Genomic DNA, 22994 nt, shown 5'->3' with positions numbered 1-22994 from the left:
TCCCACCCCAATTTATCAGCATGTACAAAGGTAGGAAGTCAGTTTCATTGTTGGTCATATGACTTGTACGGTGCTGGCCTACTAATTTGCATTTTGCTGTTAATGCACTAGTGGCTGCAGGGCTGTGCAAGCTGAAAACTTCTTTGGTTCAACCTGAGGATGAACACACTTTGCATTCAGTGGAAGCCATTTAAAAACAGCACTAAAGTCATACTTATTTTTAAAGATAGAAACACACACACACACATTTAGGCTACTAGTTGGTTTGGGTCAAATAAAAATGCTTAAATCGGTCAAATGGAAATACGCAGGCATCTGCCTGGCTATATATACAGATACACTTTCGCATTGAGAGATACCAATATTTTTTTTAAATGAGCTTTCTGGCCTCAGAAAGTCTAAGTTCTTTATTTGTGGCCCGAGGCGCTCTGGGCGACTGGGGCAGGAGGGGACAGCAAGGTTTGGGGTTACCTAGAAGGAGAGGCTTCAGCTAAGGCTGAGGACAGTGACAGGCCCCTGTGAAGAGCAGGTAAGAGAGTGCAGAGAACCAGCAGCTGACCCCTCCCCCCGTCCACGGCACTTTCATCTCTAATACAATGAGTCCTCAACTGCTGGCCTGGAAACTCAAGGAGGAAGCTCTTACATCTGTTCACACAGCGGCAGATGGGAAGAGAAGATGAAAGGAAAGGACACATAACAAATGGAGGTAAAGACTGAGCAGCCGCAACCAACAGAGGGGAACCCCCACCAGCTACCAGCCCCCAGGCCAGTACCCTCAGGAGTCTTGGGGAAGTGCCACCCTGCAAGTGCTTGAATAACGTCCCAGATGGATTTCAGAGTCACCCAGGAAGCCCATGGATGTGGTGGCTAAGAGTGTGAACATGAGCTCCACTGCCCGGGTTTAGGTCCTGGCTCCACTGGTTTTACCAGCTGTGTGCCTTGGAAAACGCTCTTAATCTTGCTCTGCTTCAGCTTCCCATCTATAAAATGGGGATAACAATAATACCGCCCTAGCTGGAGTGGCTCAGTAGACTGAGTGCTGATCTGTGAACTGGAAGGTTGTGGGTTCAATTCCTAGTCAGGGCACATGCCTGGGTTGCAGGCCAAGTCCTCAGTTGGGGGATGTGTAAGAGGCAACTGGTGTTTCTCTCCCTCTTTCTCCTTCTCATCCCCTCTCTCTAAAAATAAATAAATAAATTCTTCTAAAAAAAACCACAATAATACTTATCTCATGGGGCTGATAGGCAGGTTCCTTGAGTTAATGTTTAACGAGTGCTACAAATATTGCACCAGATACACAGAAAGTGTTAAGTTGTATAGAAAGATGAATGTGGATGGGCGGACAGACAGACAGACAGCTGGGCAAATGGATAGACAGTTGTGCAAATGGATATACAGTTGTGCAAATGGAGAGAGAGAGGGGAACACGAACAGGGACGCAGAAAGGCAGATACAGAGAGAGGACTTCAGCAGCCTCCAGTAAACCCACAATTTTTTTTTTAAGATTTTATTTATTTATTTATTTTTAGAGAGAGGGGAAGGGAGGGAGAAAGGAGAAAAGAGAGGGAAACATCAATGTGTGGTTGCCTCTCGCGTCCCCCCAACTGGGGACCTGGCCCACAACCCAGACATGTGCCCTGACTGGGAATTGAACCGGTGACTTTGGTTCACAGGTCAGCACTCAGTCCACTGAGCCACACCACCCAGGGCCAAACCCACAATTCTTTTTGCTATCTAGATAGAAGCAGAAAACAGCAGATGAGCTAGAGATTTCACTTTCCTGATACCTCTACTTTTATTATGTCTTTAAGGAGACTCAACGAAGAAAGTCAATCAAGGCGATGCTTTGATCATGCACATTATTCTAAAATAACTAGGAAGAGTTGATTTGTCCGTTAACCAGACCTCGCTTTGAATCCACATATTCAAGAGCTTTATCATTTTCAGCGCAGCCCCAGGTTCAGCGGCTGACGTACTCCATTATGCTTACTTAGCTTCATTATACAAAAATTTAGAAACAGAACCACCTCTTTTATTATATTAGCCTGCCTCCCCCTACAAAAAAAAAAAGAACCTCCCACAATTCCTTCCCCCTTCACACTCCTCCCCACCCTCTCCGCCAACACAGAGGACTCCGCTAATGGACTCAACAGGAACAGTGTGGAGTGGTTGGTTATTCACCAACTTACCACTTGCTGCTGTTCAAGGCTCTGACCTATTCCTGTTGGAATCCATCTGCCAAGATGATCTGTGCCTGACCAAAATCTTTTTGTTTCTAGACTCCTGGTTTTGGCAACTGTGCTTTCAGAATTCTCTCTCTCCTTCTCTCTGATTCAGCAAATGCTGTAAGTCCACTTTGTGGGCCCAGATGTTGAGCCCAACTATGCGGCTTAAGAAATATGAGTTTACTTCTATTAGATTTCATTTCTACCCTCCGAGCTCGGGAGAATCCAGCTACTTGCAACAGAGCTACTAGGATGACCTACTTCTCTACTCCCATTCTGGTCCAGCATGTTGCCCAACAGGGATGAGGTTCCTTCCCACTCCCAGGTCAGTTCTTCAGCCCTCTCTTATCTGCCCCTCAACAGCTCCCCCTCCCCCTCCTCAGCCTTGGCTGAAAGTCCTCGATGCTAGGTAAGGGCTCTAGCCACCCAAACCCAATGTGTGGTGGGGATTCCCCACACCACCAATCCTTGAACACCAGCTGGGTGTCTTACCATTCAACTCAATTCTGACATTATCTATGTGGAGACAGCGTCAGATCCCACAGGTTCAGGGCTCTGTCCCACCAGAGTCCCCTCCACTGCAGATGCCAAATTGAAGTGCAGGTTGTCACGTGCGCTTCTGACTGACTGGCTACAGATTGGAGGTTCCGTGAGTCCAACTGATAATGCAAAGCAGCACTCAGAACTCAGAGAAAAAATTACTGAGAAGGACAGAACTCAGGAAGAGCCAGACGGAAGATACACACAGGGCAAGGCACATGGACAGGGTGTCACTCACCCCACGTCACCATGTCCTCACCAACCTGGCAACTCTCCAAACCACGTCCTTTTGAGATTTCATGGAGGCTTCCTCACACAGGCATGATTGATTAAATCACTGACCATTGGAAACTGATTCAATCTCTAGTCCTTCAACCCCCCAGGAGGGTCTTGGGGTGGGCTGGAAGTTCCAACCCTCTAATCACAATGGTTGCCTTTTCCCAGCATCCAGTTCCACTTTTAGGTGGGTTCCAGAAATCACCTCATTAACATAATAAAAAACACCTTTATGGCTCTTAGGAAATTCCAAGGGTTTTAGGGGATCTATGGAAGAACCCGGGAGGAAAATCAAGTATGTATTTCCTATTATAAATCACAGATACACATGAGGTAACTCCAAACATTTCCCATCTTCTCTCTTGCACTGGGCAGTCCCGTGTTTCTCTGGGAAAATACACCACCATGCAGCCTGGGCTGCAATTAATTCATGCTTGCTGTCTTCAGGGAGCTCTGGGGGCTTCCTGGCACTCCTTGCCCTTGACCTCCTGTTTTCCAAAGCAGCTATTCCAAATACTCATCACCTTTCTGGATATTCTTGATTCTTGCCTCTTTAAAGTAAATCCTCTCTCCCTCCATGATTCATGGTCTCTCTTCATGTTCGCACTTCATTTTAGTGCAGAGACAGGAGATAATCACATGCCTCAATTAACTACACACTTTCAAGTTAACCTGCATTATTTTAATTTTCCTCTTCATCCCCATCTCTTAAGTCTCGACTTTCCCAATTTCCTACTCTGAGGTATTCATCCTATATTTCCTTAGGTACATACCCTTGGATTTATGTTTATACATATATAAACATAATAATATATATACAATCTAATATATAATAAATATAATATATAATTAATATGATTATATTAATTATACTGTGTTACAGATCTTGTTCTGTTTCTTAGTCATTTCACTCAATACCAGTATAAGGTCCATCATGTTTGTGTATATACACCTGGTCCATATGACTGCTATTAAGTATCTCATTTTATATTCACTACCTTTTACTGTTCTGTTTCCCTAGAGATGAATACCTGGGTTTGCTCCAGTTACCTGCTATAAACAGTGTTGTAATAATCTTCATTGTATATGTCCCCTTATCAACCTGTGTGTGAGTTTCTCTGAGTCATACATTCAGGAATAAAGATTGTGGGGGCATAATGTAGTCTTATTCTTAATTTTACTGAGTAATTCATATTAGCTCTACCTACGCTAAGTCCTCAGTCTTTAGTGATTAAATGACTGTCAAGAAGTAGAAAGTCTCAGACTCTGAACTGTAAGAAGAAGGGATCTCATTGCCTTTCTCTGCATTTACAGGGAACATGGACAAGCACTGTAAGCAGGATAAGCAGCAGGATCCAGAAGCTGGATTTAGAAATCACTACACAGACAATTTCTCTGTTCCAGGTGTTGAAGAGGACATGAATACAGAGAAGGCATTTTGAGAGATGGGGAGGGAGGTCACCAAGTCCATGTAATCCATCAGGAATATTCCTGTCCTGGTTTCTTCTACTTTCTCCTCGGGAGACTTGCTGTGTCCCCAAGGTGAACATCTCCATAAAAATGACGCCTAACTTGTCACCAGTCTAGAAGACTCAAAAAAATTATGTGTACTAGGTATTATGAAAACAGTTGTTTTGCTTTTACTTCTCACATTTAAATGTATATTATAATATTTAATTTCCATTTTCAAACCATTTCTCCAAAAGACTACCTCCTGTCCTTCCCTCCCCGCCTTCCCAATCCGGGGCATAGAAAGTGAGTGGTACAAGCCAAAGAGCGTAAGGCTAAGTGGACGTACACCATTTAACAAGATTTAAGAGCTGAGAAAGTAAATGTAAGGTCCATATAGAAAAAGAAGACTTTAAATAATGGATAATAGATTTAATGGTAACTATCATTTACTAAAATGCTGAGTTCCAAGAATCCACGGACTAGTCATAATCACTCATTAAAATTTATGAAATACTCGTAATTACTCATTAAGCGGAAAGAAAACATTTTGGCGTTACAGTCTGAAATCTAAAGCTGTGATCAAACAGGATAACCACTTTTTGCCAAACACTTTGCTTAGGGCCACCTGGGCTGGACAGAGCACGGGTCCTCTCCCAGGTATGGAACTGTTAAATTAGTATAGGGAGCCATTATCGACCACCAATGAGTTTGCATTACAGACCGTGAACTTTCGATGCTAAAGCTAGGCTGGCAAATAGCCACCCATGTCTGTATGCCCCTCTCCCATAACCTGCAGGCTGAGGGCAGCAAGCTGTCCTGCAGGCTGGGCCCACGGCCTCCCTGTCTCCCACGTGGAGCTCCAGACTGTCACTCCAACGGACCAAAACTGGTGTGCAGGATCCAACCTCATTGCCCTCGTGGTTCAAAAAGGTGCAATCACAAAATCTTCCTTCTCATCTGCGCATATTAGTGAGAATTATTTCAGTGGAAACCCACTACGATTGACTTTAAAATTCCAACAACTCTTCTTACATTTCTTCCTGGTCTTTAAAGTCATGTTACTTATTAGCATGTCAATTAATCTCAACTGTTCTTGTATTCATCCAAGGGAGTTGTGTTTTTATTCTTATTCATTTGACTGTGGTGTGGAGCTTCTGCAGAGCTTTCTACAGCTCAGAACCACACAGTGGGAACACCACCAATTATCTGCCTGGGTTTCAGACTTTAGTTTTTATAGCACGCACATTTGTGGGCATGCAATGGCTAAAAACAAACTACCAGTGAAGTCAGGGGCATTACTTAATAGTGATGGATACTAAAATTAACTGGAGATTAAAATATCTGAGTAAAAAGGGACACTTTTTTTTTTTTAAAGTTATCTTTGATCTGAAAGTTCCCCTTGTTCCCCAAAGAAGAACAGTTGTTTACTCAAGTCAGGCTGTTAGAGAAGCACAGAGAATAAGCTGTCCAGGGCATTAGACAGAAGCTAACTGAAGCAGAGAATTTTACGGAGCTGTATGGAAACAGCATGAGCACCCTGAATGCCCAACATTTTGAGGGGTCTGCCCAAAAGAGAAATAATGAGCAATGTCAGCACAGAGGATAAAGACTCTGATATTAAACTCTGAAAGTCTGCCCTGGCTGGTGTGGCTTGGTGGATTAAGTGCCAGCCTGCAAACCAAAAGGTCTTTGGTTCAATTCCCAGGCAGAGCACATGCCTGGGTTGCAGGCCAGGTCCCTGTTTGGGGGTGTGTGAGAGGCAACCAATTGATGTATCTCACACACATCAATGTTTCTCTCCCTCTTTCTCCCTCCCTTCCCCTTCTCTAAAAATAAATAAACAAAATCTTTAAAAAAGGGAAAAAAAAAAAAAAAGAAACCTCTGCAAGTCACTAGCTGCAGAAGTTTATCAACCCTGACAGAAGGAAATGCAAATCCTTTCACACTTACTCACCAGTTGGTGAGTTCCACACCCAAAACGTAGGCTGGCCAATCCCAGAACAAAGTCCCTCCGATCATGATTACTTGAGGAAAAAAGGAGCCTGATCACATGGCCCACGTGTGTGTTCTCCAACCTGCCTCAGAAAACATGAAAACTCTATCTTCAGAGAAGCAAAACCACACCCTAGAATTCCTTGCAACTCATTGGTGGGGGGAAAAAAAAGTCCTTAGGTGATTACTACCTGAAAGGAACATTCTGTGGCAAGAAAGAGCCAGCTCCACACACCTGCTCAGCTTTAAAAAAAGAGAGCCAAGTAAGAGAGACCAGCAGCAAAAGTGAAATGTACCACCAGTGGGGACTAAATCCGTGAAAGGATGCATTGTGCCCGCATGGTGTTTACCCACCATGAAGCATTAATAATTATTAACCTCAGCTTTTTAACTGAAGGTGACAATGTTCTATTGAGCAAGTCTAGCAACAGAATTATAAGGGGGTATCCAGTGAAAAATCTGTAGTTCACGCTGACCTCTTTTTTCTAATTCAGTAATCCTTTGGTGGATACCTACTATATCCCAGGCACTGTGCTAGGGTATCCTATAGGAAAGTTAAAGAAAAAAATAAGAAACATGGTTCCTGCGTAGTATACCAAGGAGTTTACTAATGGATACAAAGATGGTTCCAACTTCATACAGCAGAGGACACCAAGACATACCGTGTTAACTACCAGAACAGATGCTCATGAACAGAGCACTGGGACAATCAGGAGACCTGGTTTCAGAAAGAAACTTAGATACAAGTATTTAAAGCTACTGCTCCTTTCTTCAACATTTCCAAGCACATGGTTAGGTGTTTTTGGAGAAACTGAAATAAATGGGAGTATTCCATACCTATAACTATTTAACAAATATTTCTTGAGCACCTATTTTGTGACAGGTACCAAACAGGAGATTATGAAATTACAGATGGCTAGGCATGCTCTTTATCTTTAAGAAGCATCTGTTTTTGTTTTTGTTTTTCTTTTTCTTTAATAAATGGTTATCTATATGCCTGTACTAAACTTGATCTTGATCTTGGATCAGGTCAATGACTGTTAAAGGAAGGACTGTTCCTAGGCACAAGCCGAGCTTACCTTTGCATTACTGAATGCAATTGTTATGATAACCAGTTTCTTCACAGGGAATCAAAGCAGGGGTGAGCCTTTGGTGGTCACGTTGTACATCTGCTGATTTAATTATATCAACTCAACCCTCAGGGGCCGTAAGGAGGTGTCAGTGGCTTTTTTAGCACCTTGCACAACGTGTAACAGGAAGTGGGCAATTAGTGAATATTGATAAATTAAAGAATCACTAACCCTAGCGTTAGCTAGACACATGCTTAAAAATTGAAAGACTGTCATATTTTATATATACTAATATTCAACTCAATGATTTTTTTTTTTTTAATTATGGAGTAGAAAGATAGGAATCAAGTTTAATCCTCAGCGCTACGGCCTCGTTAGATGCCCAGAGTTTTCAGGCTCTATCCACAAGCTCATGGGAAGAGGCCAAATAGTAATTTGCCCCTGGCATGGAACAGAACATAAACTTGCGTTGTTGATACACGTGCTTTGTTATGTTTGCCAAGTTCCGTGTACGGGCTGAGGGGGAGAATTCTCCCCCTGAAGTATGTCCAGATTCATTCTCTCCTGGACCAATTCGACCTCCTCCGACTTATTTCGGTTTTGTCAAAAAGGCAAAACACAGTTAGAGCAGGTTCTCTAAGTACATATAGTGCTTTCTAAGACAAAGTGTGACCTTCTAAATGCCACACGGAAAATCTCATTAGGCATCAAGACTATGGGATTTCCTCGTAAACAGCTGCCACCCACCCTGTAACCCACTACACTAGAAAGTGTCACCAGAGTGAAAAAGCATTTGGAGCTTTAATCACATTGGATATGGGGTCTGGAGGCCAATATGGATCTCACTCTCTCTGCTCCCATTCCCCGCGGCTCATGCTGAGACCGCAGGAGGAAGTCGTCCGATTGCTCAGGTTAGCAAGTGGCCACGTCCATGGACAGAAAAGAGCTGCATCTGTGGCTCTGCCACCACCTACCCGCCAAGAAGCCATGTGGGAGGGAGGGAGGAAAATTAAGGCTGACCGAAAGCCCAAGGACAGCCTCGGTCTCTGCTCGCAGAATCCCTGAAGAGGGGGACAATGTACTACATGGTGGGTGAAAATTACAATTAACATGAGTGACAACTGCAAAACAAAGTCCTCCCTCCTTGTCTCAGTGAAACTTTCCTTTCTTTTGATCAGTCTCACAGGGGCCAAAGACTAGAAACTAAAACCCTATAGACTTGTCTTATTTCTCATTCACCTGCTGTCCTCTAATTCCACCTGAGTTCCGGCCCACCTTCCTAATTTGGGGTTTCTTTGTGAGATATTTGCCTGCGCTTATCAGATGATTCTCCTGCAACTGACCTTGTCACTCAAAAGCCACAAGCCATTTAGAAACACGTTTGCATCTATTAAGAAAATAAAAGGCAGAAATAAATTTGATTCTTTTGCATTTCAATGACTTCCCCAGGCATTTCTGCTCTCGTTAAATTGCCTTCGCCTTGACCCTGGCATTTAAACTAAGAAGTCCACACTTCTCTCCGGCAGGTTTTAGATTCCTAATCAGCAATACTGGTTGCTCCTCACCTTCTAACTCTGCCCTAAATTGGAGCAGGGGTGACCCAAAGACTCAGGGGCCGGGGGGGGGGGGGGGGGGGGGCAATCCGTCAGTCTAAGCAGGTGTGAGCTCCTGTCTGCAGGAGGTTGCCTTGGCAGCAGCAGGTAAGGAAGGACCCAGACTCTGCCTCACCTGGCCAGCAGGAGGGCTGGGTACACCCTTAAACACCTCTAAAGCGAAAGCACTGTCAGCCATCAAATGAGCCTTGAGAACCTTTGTCCTACATGGCATTACAGCAAGAGGTTTCTCGGGAACCCTAATGGGAGTTTACAGAGGACAATATCTCAAACAGACAGATAAGCGACTGCCAAACATTCAATACAAGACCACAGGAAAGCCAAGTCATTCTCAACAGCCTTTTTTTTTTTCTTCCACGTCAGACTCAGTTTTATAAAACAGGACCACAGGCAAACTAAAGCTCATTCACAACAGCCCTAGAAAGCAGGTGGATCTAAGGAAGTGGAAGTACAACAACCCTGTCCTGAAACTCTCCAGAGCTCTGAGTGAACGAAATGTAATAACACACAGCATGAGATCTGCTGTCTCTGTTCACGGGGGAGAGCCCATTTCACAGATGGCCCAAGGGAAGAAATTAAGTGAAACTTGTAAGTTGCTCAAAGACCTTCCAACATTTTTCTATCTTGGAAAACTTTCCTAAGCAATCTAAACACAATTGTTAGGGACAAGTAGATAAATGTAAGTAGGATAAAAAAAATTTAGGTGAACTTTTAAAACAGTTACTCCAAATCTTTTTGGTAACTTGAAACTTTAGTTTTGCTAGGATAAAGCTAAATAATGAAAATCTATTAAATATCTAGACCTTTTCCAATGAAAATAAAATACTAAAACTAATTACTGAACATAGAGGGTTTTTGTTTTTTTGTTCTTTTCTCCACTTTTGGCTTCCTTTTACAGAGGCACTAAAGATATTTGGGTCTATTAGTAGACATATTTTGTGCTATACTGAGAAATTTTGTGGGACTGCACGTTTCTAGAAATCATAGCAAGTATTTATAAGTCTGCCAATCCACAAAATGCTAATGTTAAAGTTCAGAACTGCTTATTTTTTAGTTTTCACTTAGAAATGAAAGGTTTTTAAAGGTTAAGAATTTCAATATATGTAATTAAAGCTATTCGAAAACATAAGAGAGCAACTCTGTATATAAGGAAAGCGGGATAAGTGTCTTTGGTCCACCTAGTCTTCTTGATATTAAAGGAGCTAAATTTTGCTCAGAACTGTTACCTTCTGTATTTGCCTACGAAACCCTTAATTGTCACTTTGGTGGAATGGATAACTAAGTATGGTTTCACAGTAAACTATGATCCTATTTGACTAAATGTTTTAAAACCTTTTGCTATTTTTAACAAAATTCCCCAAATCAAATTTCAAATGCAGTCTTTTTGAACTCAAACTAACTTGGGATTTTCTAGACTGCTCCTAGAACATTAAAAAAATGTTTTTCTCTCAGCTCAGAAAAAGAGATGTTAAACTAATGAGGCTTATCTGATATGTTGAAATACATGGGAAGTATTGTCAAATAACAAGTAATACTAAGTTTTATGTTGTATTCGTGTAAGTCTATGTTAAAAGTGTTCTAAAAATTGTATGAAACTCCTAAAGTAGCATGTTCTGGTATAATGTTATAAAGTGTTGCATGTTTCAGGAATGACCAAATTTCCTTGCCAATTTCATTATAAAAAATTCTCATCAGATCTTTAACAATGGACATTTTCAAGTCATCTGTCATTTACAGCTACTGTTCTACTCCGATGGCTTACTAAAGTGTTCCTAAAAAGGGATTTCTCTTCAAGGAAATTCATGGAAGGGACTTTTGACAAGTGCAGATTGCAGGTGACTTTGAGATCGTGGAGCAGAGCTGGATAGAAATTTCCACAACTAATAAAAAAAAAAAACTAGATTCAAAAAGAGTAATTAATTACATAGGACTGAACGAACTAAGGAGGACGGCTATAATTTTTATCCAAGACTGGACTAAAAACAGAAGTCCCTGACATTGACATAGACTGCTTCTGCCCAAGATGCCAAATCAAGACTTCCTGCTTTACCTTAACTCTGGCACTGGCCAAAGTAAAAAGTAAGGCCATCACCTGTATCTCCCAGACCACTGCTAAGGTGGATAACCACTGGAATTTAGAAAAACATTTCTTTCAGGCTAGGAGGAAACCAAACTGACCCCTGGCTTGAATGGGCAAATGCAACAATTCCTGAGAACAAGTTCATTAACAATGCCAGCTTAGTGGAAGTGGTTTGTGCCTGACAGGATTTACCCTAAAAAAAAATTGTGAGCCTAAAGTTGCACCCAGAGAGATTCAGCGAACAAAACAAAAACAAAACAAGAACAGATCAATGCGAAGTTTTGAGAACTACTATAAGGGGGTAACAGAGAGTGGCGCTGACATCTCTCACATTTTGATCGCATCTCTCAGACTGTTAATGGAGTCACTTTTGCTAAGTTCCACCAAGGCTTAATACCTAATCAAATTGCAATTTTAGCCTCTCCCACGTATAGAATTTTAAACCAATCAGTCTGGAATGTATGGTCAACCCTGGTGAGGAAATCTGCCTACTATAGGACTCCCGTCTTCCTCCCGGGGAAGGTTTCCTTGCCTGAAATAATGTGCTTTTTCAACTTTCTTGTGTCACTGTTTCTGCCTATAAAAGCCATTCATTTCACACAGTTCCTTGGAGCCCCTTTCTATTTACTAGATGAGATGCTACCTGATTCAGAATTTGTTTAATAGAGCCAATTAGATCTTTAACTTTACTTGGTGTATTTTTGTTCTTCAACACATTGCTATGGTACCTGGGGTTTTTTTTCAAGCCTTACTGTACTTAAATGAGAAAACTGTGGTTCCTTCTGCAAAGCTCAGGTGGCGTATCTGGGATGCAGCCCGGCTCATTCCCAGAGGGTGTGGGTCAGCAGCTTCTGCCTACATAGTAACTAACCTCTGCATTGGATCCTCTGCCCCTCATGGGAGCCTTTCAATGAATGGTGTTATTATTGTTATTGTTATCCTGTTCTAGAGGAGCTTGTTCAAGATCATTCAGCCTGTAGGTGAGAAAGATGCAACATGAACTTGATTGCTCGTGCTAAAACCTGTGCTTCTCGCTCACCTACCCAGGCCTGAGGCAGACAGATACAATGCCCACGCTTTCCTCTCCTGCCTTGCTCACTTCCTCCGACTGTTGATGTGCCCTCTGTGTTCAAGAACATAGACTTTGGAGCCAGATTGCCAGGTACGGCTGTGTAACCTCAGCAGGTTACTTTAGCTTCATCTCTGTTTTGACATCTGTACATTGGAGGTGGTAACTGCTACCTCTTAAGGCTGTTCTGAGGATCAAATGAGTTCATACGTCTAACTCCCAGCCCGTAGTAAGTGCCATACACATGGGACTCCTCTTTGCTGCTGAACCCCTCATTTATTTGGGGAGTTGAAACTGTAACCAAAGAGAGTAAGCAATCCATCCCCTGGAGAACCTGGAGGATGTCTCCCTTGCACGGCAGGTGGCCAATGCAATACCAGAACAAAGAAGGGGTCATGTAAAGAGCCCATGTTAGAGCGCCTCACAGCCTCAGATACCTTGATGTTCAAGGTCAGGTGTCACAGCTGCTTCTCTGTGGTCAAGTCCTTGCTTCTGACATCATCAACCTGGAGGCACATAAGCTGCAATAGGACCACTGGAAATGACGTGACTATAGAAACTGTGCAGAAAAACACTTTAAAAAAAAAATAGCAGGTTTCTCCTTTTCCTAATAGGAATCAGTTTTGCTTTAATAGAGGGAAATTTTTCCTCTAGAATTTAAATTCCATGAACAACTGGATACCTTAGAAAAGGCATTCATTTTCCTTGGGCCTTTGAAAGGTACCTTGAACTGGCAGGAGAGAGCAGTAGAGAAAGCTGTGAGTGTCAGCACGCTAAAATGAAACTACTTTTTTTTTTCTTTAAAAACCCACATCTGAGGGTTACTAACCCTGCGCAGAGCCTCCTACTATTCTGCTTTTGGCCCCAAGGCCTCCTGGCCACCCCATAGCAGTTCCTACAGCTCACGTTTGGTACCGCCCCTTTGCCTCCCCAAACTCTGAAGCACAGCCTCCTTCTTTCACATGTTTAAATGAATGGAGAGTTTCAGGGTTGCCTTGAAAAGGAAAGACACTTCAGAGATAAGAGAGAAAAAGAGCACCAAAGTATCAAATTACGGGCACCAGGGAAGAGCGACAGTTTGGCAGGGCTTCTCAGAAAAATTCATTCCAAATAGCCAATCCCAAGCAGGGCATGGCTTGTAGGTTCGTTTGCTGCCCGCAAAAAGGAGCAGCAGCTCTAAGAAATTCACGTAAAGGTGCAAGGGCCGGGCAGACGCTGGTCCTGGGGGCAGGGTGCAGAGCCCGGGCTGAAGGCCGCTGGTGTGGGCGGGACAGGGTTCTGGAAGGGCTGTGTGGCCTGCCAGGTGAGTCCTGAGTCACACACACACTCGTACTCACCTTGACTTTGGAGGCGGTGGAGGAGGTGAGAAGGCCTCAATCCCATTTCTGTCCTTGGGGAACTCAAAGGCAAAAGAGGCCGACTTGCTCATCCCAGTCCCAGCTTTGTCGTTCTGCCCAGAGGAGCTGTCTGGGGGGCCGAGACGGTGCCAGGTAGAGGAGCTGGAGGTGCCATTTTCGGTCTCTCCTCCCCAGCTTTGACTCAACAAGTCCTGCTCCACCTCCTCCTCTTCCTCGATCCGGCACTGACGACTCCAGGCCCCGGTCTGGTACCGGGGCCGCCTCTGGTCCACGGCTGAGGGGGTGGTGGCTGGCGGTGGGGAGCACTTGACAGAGTCACGGCTGGCGACACCGTTGGCCTGGCAAGAAGAAGTGGGGTTGGCGGGGCACCTGGAGGAAGGCTGAGGCCCAGGGCCACCCTCTGAGCTCCCTTCGCTGAGGTCTGACAAAGGGGAGGCTGACGGTGACACAGGGGACCCTCCGGGGCTACTCCTGGACAGCTTGGGGGGAATGGCAGGCCTCCCCTTGGCGATGTTCTCCCTCGCGTCATGGCGGCGGCCTTCCCTGGGACTCACCCCATGCCCAGCTGAAGTCTCCTCGTCACCGGCCTCCAAGTCCCGGCTCACAGGTTGGCGTGGCCACTGCACGCCCACTGCGGAGTCCGGGCTGCTCAGGTAGATGGTCCGGTGGTCCTCTTTGGGGTAGGCCGCCATGACTGTGATGGTCGCTGCCACCTGGGGGGCCGCCTCTAAGCCTTTCCTGTCCTGGCCCCAGCTAGATGCCATTTTCTGAGCCCAGGTGTTCGCCGTCGTCCGTACCTGGCCGTGGCCATGGCTGTGGCCCTGGCCAAGGGCCCCTGCTGCCTGTGGAGCCTTGGCCTGTGGCCTGGAAGGCACCGGAACGGCCTTCTTCCTCTTGGTGCTCTCCGCATAGATGGGCTCGGGCTGCACAGCCTCCTTGGGGTGGGCTGGGGGCTGGGGCTCCCCTGCCAGCCCAAGGCACCGGCTAGAGGTGACCACGTGGCTGCCAGAGTCCTGCTGCTTCCCCTGCACAGGTTCCTTCACAAGAGAGCAGTAATCGTTCTCAAGAGGCGGGGGGAAGGGGCTGCTGGTGCCACTGCTGGTGCTCCCGCAGGAGAGGCCATCAGAGGAGCTGGCCGCCTCTGAGGGAGGGGACAGCTGCTTGGGGCCCAGGCGGGGCGGCTTCTCAGTGGGGCCCCGGCTACAGCACTCCCTTGGGAAGCTCAAAACCTGCTTCATATCCTCAGCTGGCCCCGCGCACATCCCCTGCCCCCAGCACGCTGGAGAATAGTCCCCGCCGCCAGGTCTGCACTGAGGTCCCTGGGCCTCTGAGGTGTCCTGGGCAGCAGCACTTGGGGGGCAACAGTCCATGATGGAGCAATATTCTCCCCCTTCACTGTCCCCAGAGGGGGAGCACCTTTGATCGCTGTCATCCTCCGAGGGCGGGGACGCCCGCAGGGGCTGTGGAGAGGGGTACAGCCCAGGGTCCTTGTGACAGCCAGATGTCACCCCACCAAAGGCAGCCTGTTTCTGTTCCTGAGTGGAAGGCAGCTCTTGGTAGGGAAACGTGCGTTTTTCTTCTCGCCCAGCCTTCTGTTCGGGTAAACTCTGAGGGTGGAAGGCAGGGTTCCGCTCCCCGCTGGCCTCTGGGCTGTGCAGGCTGACCATGGCGAATGCAGGTGGGCAGCGAGGGTTGCCATCTGCGGGGCCACAGGACCCGGCGGGCTTCTGAAGGCCGGGGAAGCTGCCCAGGTAGACCATCGGCCCGTCTTCCTGCTTCGGGAAGGGGAGCTTGGCAGGGGGCCGTCTCCAGATGACCTACACAGCCCCGAGGTGAAAAGACTTACATTAGACCTTGTCAGAGAAAAAAGGGAGGGAGAGAAGGTGAGGAGGAAGTGCTGTGGCTTTCCGAACTGTCGTCTGGGCTGCAATGCAGACACGGGGCCCCACGTCTGCCTGCCCCCACCTCCCCGGCACCCCCTCATCACTGCTGGGCCTCCCGAGCCTCTGGTCTGCCCAGCCGTGGAGTGGCCCTGCCCACCTGGCCTCTCCATCTTTTGGCTTAGGTCTGTGCAGTCGGGGGGAAAAGAACATTTTGCCTTCTCCCTCAAAACTGCTGGATAAGTTCTCCTATGGGTTTTGAAAATCGATTTTGAGGTCTTGTTTAATTTTTGGTTTGTGTTTGTTAGTCTTTTGATAACCATGTCATGCTACATTCCTGAAGGAACCAGTCATGAGGATTTTTAAAACATCTTGGATGAGGGGGGGGTCGCGCAGGCAGGAGGTGAGGGGCGGTTTCTCAGCTGGACTGTGCCAAAGAGCTGCTCTCTCTTTCTCCCAGGGACGGGCAGCGACCTCAGCCTGGGCCTGCGCAAGGGCTGGAGTAGTTGAGATGGAGAGAGGTGAACTGGCCGTCCTCATCACTGAAGTCACTGTCCCTTCCTTCCCCGCTTCTGAGGCTCCCCTGACACCACTCCTAGCAGCAGCCTCAGAGCAGGCCCTGCATCTGGCTCCTTTCCAAGATGATTCTGAACAGAAAGAGTCCCTGGCTCACGTCCGTGAAGGTTGACCCGGTGAATGGATGTTACCTGCGTACCAAATATGGAGCAGCCCTGAGCAGATACAGAGCTCAGTGCAACCACAGGAGATGCCTCTCTTCGTGGAAGCCTCCCCTGACCTAACACTGACCTGATTTCACATAACCTCACCCACCCTTCCTGATTCATTCACTAGGATGGTTTGGGACAACTAAAACAGGCTAAGAGGTCAAAGAGGTCACAAGTAGTTCTTAGAATATGTCCCAGCCCTGGCCGGTGTGGCTCAGTGCGCTGAGTGCCAGCCTGGGAACTGAAAGGTCACTGGTTTGATTCCCAGTCAGGGCACATGCCTGGGTTGCCGGCCAGGTCCCTGCTTGGGGGCATGCCAGAGGCAACCAATCAATGATATTTCTCTCACACGTCGCTATTTCTCTCTCTCTCTTTCTCCCTCCCTTTCCCTCTCTCTAAAAAATAAATGAAACTCAAAAAAAAAAAAAAAAAAGACTATGTCTCAGATGTCCAGCTCCATCAGCACGTCAGGAGGCAGCACGCTCTGCATGCCCTCTAAATAATGTGCCTTTGCAAGCGTTACCTGTGGGATGAACTGAACGGGTCACTCTCTAGGGATGTAACTGTTTTTAGTGATCCTAAGTCAAAGCTGGTAAAAGCCAAGCTCCACAATGGAAAACACGAACATGACCTGGAAATGGGATATTATTAAGGAATTACTGCTAAGATTTTTAAGTGTTATAATGGTATCGATGTTATATTTTTCAAAAGACTTTAGTTTTTTAAAAGACGTACCAAAATGATGCGATGACTGACTTTGCTTTAAAATCATGGGAAAGGGAGGGTAGGGGGAGAGAGATGAAATGAGATTGGTCATGAGTTGAAGGCTGTCAACAGAGGCTAAATCATGGTGGGTGCATGGAGTTTGCCATGCAATGTTGTTACTTGTGCCCACATTTAAAATTATTGATTAAAAAATCTTAAGAAGCTTCACTGTGTGTGCCCTGATATTTATCTAAATAAATAATGAATACAGTCTCCAGATAACCTTCGAGGGAGTGAATTAACGGCAGACAGACATGAGGGCAGCTGTCAGGAAGGAGCGGTCTTGGCACCAGCTGATGGACAGCCAACCTGTGGGGGTCTTGCTCTAGCAGCCCTTCCTGGCTGCCAGCCCAGCACCAAGTTCTGCAATGGGAAGAGTCCCTGTAAAAACCCCACCGGTCAGCCAGGCTCACCTGCGAGATGTTGCCACTCATGTTTGCCTCTGTCCATGTGTCAGTGGCATCAGAGCTCAGCATGGTGGGCTTCACGGCGATGGTGGGCTTGGAGTAGGGTGAGTTGTTCACACCCTCATCTTCCAGGCGGCAGTCCTCGGGCCTAGGGGGCAGGCGGGGAGGAGGGGGCAGGCTGCCCGCTCTGGGCTGGGGACAGCCGGGCAGCAGCTGGTGATCGCTCCGAAGGCAAAAGCAGTTTTTACAGGACCCAGGCTTCCAGATGTGCTCCACAAAGTCACTGCACGCAGACATTTTCGGGCTCCCGGGGTTCAGTTGGAGGGTCCGGTGCATCTTGGGCGGACAGTGTGCTGGTTCATCCTGCACCTGGCTCTCTGGTATGGTCTTGTGGGAGGCAGACGTGGGTCACAGAGCCACTTCCTGGAAAGGAAGAACACCGACCTGATCAGAAATCTCCCACCAGAGGACAAGTGCATTGTGGCTTTAGGGTATGATTGATTGGCTGGGGAGAAGAGTGGGAAGAAGGAGGAAACGGAGAGAAAAAAGCTAAGGATTCCCATTCCATTTATGCCCAGGCCCTCACCCATTTCTCAGAAGGCCCTTAGTCACTCTCTCGTGGTGTGGCCTTATCAGAAGCTGTAAACCTGAACACAGCTCTGTTACGTGAATAGAGAGCATAAAAGCCATTTCAGCCCCTGGAATTCCTAAGAACCTGGAGGACTGGGGGCAGTTAAATGAGAAGGAATCACACAGATGAAAAGCCTGTTATCTCATCCATGCAATCCCTGCCACCAGGGTTCTAGAGCCTGCAACTCCCCCCAGAGAAATAAGAACTAAGAACTAATACAGTGAATACAAATGGTGGCTTCTGAAAGATAAGTCACAATTTTAAACCAAGAACCATATGAGTGGTGAGGCAAGCCTGGGCCCTAAAATCAGGGCAGTAATCCATACTTGAAACCAGGCGGAGATGGTGGGGCTGAGAAAGCAGATCGGTGTGGTGCCAGCCTGCCCCTCCAGGGACCTTGTCAGGAGGTCTGGCATCCTGGGAGTTTACCTGCTTTATATATATCATTTGACCCAGAGCTCAGAGTGCTCAGCAAAGTGGAAGCTGCAGGCCAAGGGGAAAACAGACAGAAATGCATATGCACCACAGCGCTGTGGTCTAGGGCGGGCAGGATAGGATACAGGAGAGGGAGGAGAGGATCGCACAGTAATTTTCCCAATGATAACCCTGGAGGAAAGCAGTCAGCGGGGCTGAAGGGCAGTTAGCTGTCCCTGAGAGCAAAACTGAAAGCAGGGCGTTTCCATCACAGCAGCTAGTCAATTCGCCATCGAGGAGGAGCTCCAGGGACTGCAGAGATTAGTTAGTTAACCTGAATAACACCCCGGTAGCTTTATGTCCTTTCTACAGATGGGAAAACAATGGCAACCACATAAACCAAGACCAGTCCATAGACAGAGAATTTGGTGGTTGTGGAAGGAGAAGCCAACCTTGCGGGCAGCTCCTCACCTCACCAGGTCATTGGTTAGGCCAGAAATTTTCAACCGGTGTGCCACAAGCATTTTTAAAACATGCCACACCTGACTATCTAGTCAGGGGCACAGCCAACCCAACAATAGCTGTCCAGTGTGAATGAGTCAAAACTACCTATCTTTTTGTCAGATCGGCAAAAAAAAAAAAATTTTTTTTGGTGTGCTGCAGAATTTTAGTAATTAGTTTATGTGTGCCATGGGATGAAAAAGGTTTAAAACCACTGGGTTAGACGGAAAGCTTTTTGTCCTCACTTAAATAAACCGAGTTCCTCCTAAGGAGACTGTTCACAAGAAAACAGTCCTTAAGAACCTAATGTGAACAGGTCCTCATTAAACAGGGAGGGTTTTGCCCGAGTTTGCTCTCCACTTTCTTCCCGTGAGAATTTGCTTTGAGGCTGGCGCTCTCTAAACTATCAACAGGGCTAACCAGGTGCAATGAGCCAGGTGTCCCAAAGATCATTCCAGAATCTCTGTGGGAAGTGCTATCTTTCTGATCTCCCACACTCACAGACAGGAGTGCTCATTCAACAAGGGCTGAAGCTAAAGGTGCCTCCTTTCCCTCCAAAGTTAACCTCAAAGCACTGCATCTGAGAGCTAAGCGAACACTCTGAAATAAAAGACAACATCTGTCTTTCAGCAACCTTGTTAGGATCGCACGCATCCCTCCCTTGAAGATGACTGCAGGTTCGGCTCTTCTCCCTATGCCCAAGTAGCAGGTTCATCCCTTGCCAACTTGCCCAGAAGAGGTCACTAAGCTTCAACAAGCAGAGGAGGACAGCAAGGATTTTTCTTTCTCCTACAATCTCAGGCCGCAGACGGCCTGAGCTCCGCTGCTCATTTCTGGAAGAGGGAAAAAGCAGAGGAAGCATTCTGGTGTTCAGGAGTGCAAGTCTCCATACTTCTCCCCCAAGATGGGGAGCAGGTCCTTTTCTTTGCCGGGAGCAGATGAAGGCCACCTTCCCAGCCACAGACAAGGCAGCCCCCTTTGCAGTGCAGGCAGAGGCTCCGGGGCCCCTCGGTGGGCTGGAGGAAGGGTACCTGGAAACCAGTTCTGTATGGGCTCCCCACGTTCCTGCAGCCCCTCATGAGGCTGGGCTAGCTGAGGGGTTGGGCATCCAGTACCACCTCAGAGCTACCACAGACCCATGTCTCATTTCCTCAACGGGCAACTGAGAGACCAAACTTGTCATGGTTGCGTGGTGCCAGAGGTCCCCCTCCTTTGTAGACCGAGGCTCCCAACAGCTCTGGGACTTCTGGCAGGCTCTGGATTACCCACATGGGGGCGGCGGGGGGGTGGGGCCTTCCCTCAGAACCACTCAATTTATGAGCACTGTCTTGGCTCCTGTCGAAGCTCTGAAATTCCCTGACAGTGGGCACAACTTTCATCACCACGATGGCTTGGTAACGCAAAGGTTAACAAAGCCCTGGGCTTCTCACCAGCACGGACTCACGGCATCTTCTTAAAACTGGGTTCTCTGTCACAGCAAACAACTTACCACCATGGCAAGCTAGCAAGGATTATTTTCCAGTTCTGTTTGTTTAGAGAGGGCCTGAAAGGATCTCTATTTGTTTTAAGTAAAAGATGGTGAAAAACTCAAGTGGCATTCACAAATCGGGAGCAGCACACCTCGCCTACTAGCTAGCTCTCCACAGCCTGGGAATGGCACCCTCCCAGCCCACATTCCTTACCTCTGAGGGGAAGCAGCCCCCAGAATTATGCAAATTCCCCTATTTCTGTGGGAGGCAGCAGTGTGAGACTAGAAAAAGATTTCAGCATTCTTTCTGATCCAAGTCATGATAAAATACCTTTGCCTCTGCAAACTCGTGCACTAGACTTTTGGCTACAATGTGCAAGACTGAAGCTGTCAGATAGATTCCCACCTCCTTTTAAAAAGAATATGAAGAATGCTGGCCAGATCCACAAAATTAAATATTTTGGCTCAAAATATTGCCTCTAATACTTGCATCAAACATTGTTTATGCCTTACCCTGAAATGACAGAACACCAGAAAACATTCCTGTACAAAATATACATCTATTACAATTAAATTAATGCAATATCAGAACAAGAATGTATGGAAAGGGTCTGGATTTCAACAACCCATTGGCAGGGGTTGAAAGGAGAGTGATAACCTTAAAACACACACACACACACATACACACACCTGCCAACAGACACAAAGGGCAAGTCATGATATTCACCCAACTTTTTCTTTTCTTTTTTTTCTTCTCCAACGCTACGTAATCTAATCTCAGGAGTAGGAATGCATTCTTCTGGGTTAGACCCACTACAGTCTAAACCAGCAAGGATACTGAGTTCCACAAGACCCCACAAGAAGAAAATAACTGCAGAATTCCCCAGGGTTTCATGTCCAATCTCAGTTTCAAAGAGGGAAGGGGTTGTTAACATCAGTTCAGGGCAGTGGTCAATAAAGCCTCTCGAAGCTGACTCTGGACGGGAGGCATTGCAAAACTCCTGGCCCCTAGACCTTTGGGCTTTGCTATCCCATCGGCTCTGCAAAGCCATGTGCTTGCTGGCTGGGCTTTACCTGAGAGAAATATAGTTACTTAGCCGGCCCTGTCTCTATTCCCATTCGCAGCACCTGAAAGTGAGGAGGTCCTATTTTGTATGTAGGGGGGTCCCGGAGAGCAGGAGCAAGCGTTATGAACATGCCCACGGCATGGCTTACAGAAGGCTCAGCCATGGCTCAGGAAAAAGGCATCATCTCAAGTACCTCTGGAGACTCTGAAGCTGGCAACAACCCGGTGCCGCAAAAGGGGCAGCTACGGCCCGGGGGTCCCAAACCATCATCCCCTCTCCACTCCTTTGACAATACTGGTGCGGCGGAAAACAAGTCTGCACACTAGCAATCCCAAAACTCTTCAGTCTGGCTCCAAACGGAGCAGCGGGGCCAGCAAGACCATCAGAAGGGACTGCTTCCCTTTCCAGAACTCCAAGGAAAGTTTCCCCGTTTTCAGGAGCGCAATTCTCGAATGAATCGAAAAGAACCCCTCCGGCTCCCGGTGCCCTCCGGGCTCGGCGCCTCCACCTCGGGTACAACCCCGGGCGCACGCGGGCCCGACGCTCCACCAGCCCCCAGCGGCCGCCTGTCACCCCAGGGGACGCCGGCAGGCGATCGCCCGCCCGGTGATCGCAGCGCTCCTCTAAAGCTCCCCTCTGCGGCCACGTTTGCTAGACAAAAAGAGGCCGAATTTGGAGAAAGCGTCGCGGGCTCACCTTGCGGCCGCGCTCTCCCGGCCTCGCCGTCGGTCGCCGAACCGCCAGCCGCCCGGCCGGGCGCCTCGGAGCATTGTTAGGAGGCTGCGCTCGCGGTGCGCGCCCGGCCGCAGGCGAGTGTCGTCTGCCGAGCCCGGCGGCGGGGTGGCAGCTGCGAGCTCAGCTCCGCCCCCTCCGCCTCCGGTGACGCCGCGCGCCGGGCTCCCGCCGCACCTCGGCGCTCCGCGCTGCCCGGAATCCCTGAGTCCCGCACGCCTCCAGCTGCCTCCCGGGCGGGCTCCGGCTCAGCAGCCGGAGTCCCCCAAACTCTCCACGCCCGGCCCCTCCCCCGCCCCCCTCCTGTTCCCCACCGCGAGGCTCCGCCCCAGCCCGAGACTTGGCGCAGTCTGACCCCGAGCCAAGCCCCCATGGGCACCCCTCCCCAACAAAGGCTCTGCGCGGTTCGGCCGGGTCGAGTTTCGGTCCTTGCAGCCTTCCACGACGTCTGCTTAGGTGTCCCTTCATCCAGCCGGCTCTGCGGGGGAGAGGGGAGAGCGGGGGGTGGGGGTGGGGGGCAGGAAGGGTAAAGCAGCAGCTCTGGGTTGGGGGAACCAGGAAACGAGGGGTCGCGGGTGGAATGATGAGGTCAAGATCCAAGACGGGATCCGAAAGCTGCGTGGGCACCGTGATCATCAATGACTGTTGTCCTTGGGAGGAAGGTAGCGCCAGACCAAGCCGGGCTGGGAATCCTGACGGCCGGTTCCAGGTCCTGCCCAGACCCCGGAA

At 47.8% G+C, this 22994-nt stretch overlaps 1 protein-coding gene across 3 annotated transcripts in view; it reads right to left on the bottom strand.

Annotated features, from left to right (window-relative positions):
• Nucleotides 1–22357, bottom strand: part of PRAG1 (PEAK1 related, kinase-activating pseudokinase 1) — a 49824-nt gene extending 27467 nt beyond the window's left edge. Inside the window, exons 1-4 of one of the 3 annotated variants that reach the window (XM_090258520.1) lie at nt 22230–22357; nt 17459–17875; nt 14230–15492; nt 13655–14013 (exon numbers count right to left, since the gene is read on the bottom strand). In XM_090258520.1, the coding sequence (XP_090114646.1) occupies nt 13655–14013; nt 14230–15492; nt 17459–17788 (1952 nt within the window). In that variant the 5' untranslated portion in view covers nt 17789–17875; nt 22230–22357. Of the gene's footprint in view, nt 1–13654; nt 15493–17458; nt 17876–22229 lie in introns of all 3 variants that reach the window. The other 2 variants (XM_090258521.1, XM_090258519.1) reach the window with 2 other exon arrangements.
• Between the last annotated feature and the right edge of the window lie 637 nt (nt 22358–22994).

This window comes from Furipterus horrens, unplaced genomic scaffold (genome assembly GCF_987537825.1).
Source record: "Furipterus horrens unplaced genomic scaffold, mFurHor1.1.pri manual_scaffold_12, whole genome shotgun sequence".
In the NCBI taxonomy this organism is placed as follows: Eukaryota; Metazoa; Chordata; class Mammalia; order Chiroptera; family Furipteridae; genus Furipterus; species Furipterus horrens.
Note: the sequence above shows the minus strand (reverse complement) of the source record. Positions and strands in the feature narration are given on the sequence as shown.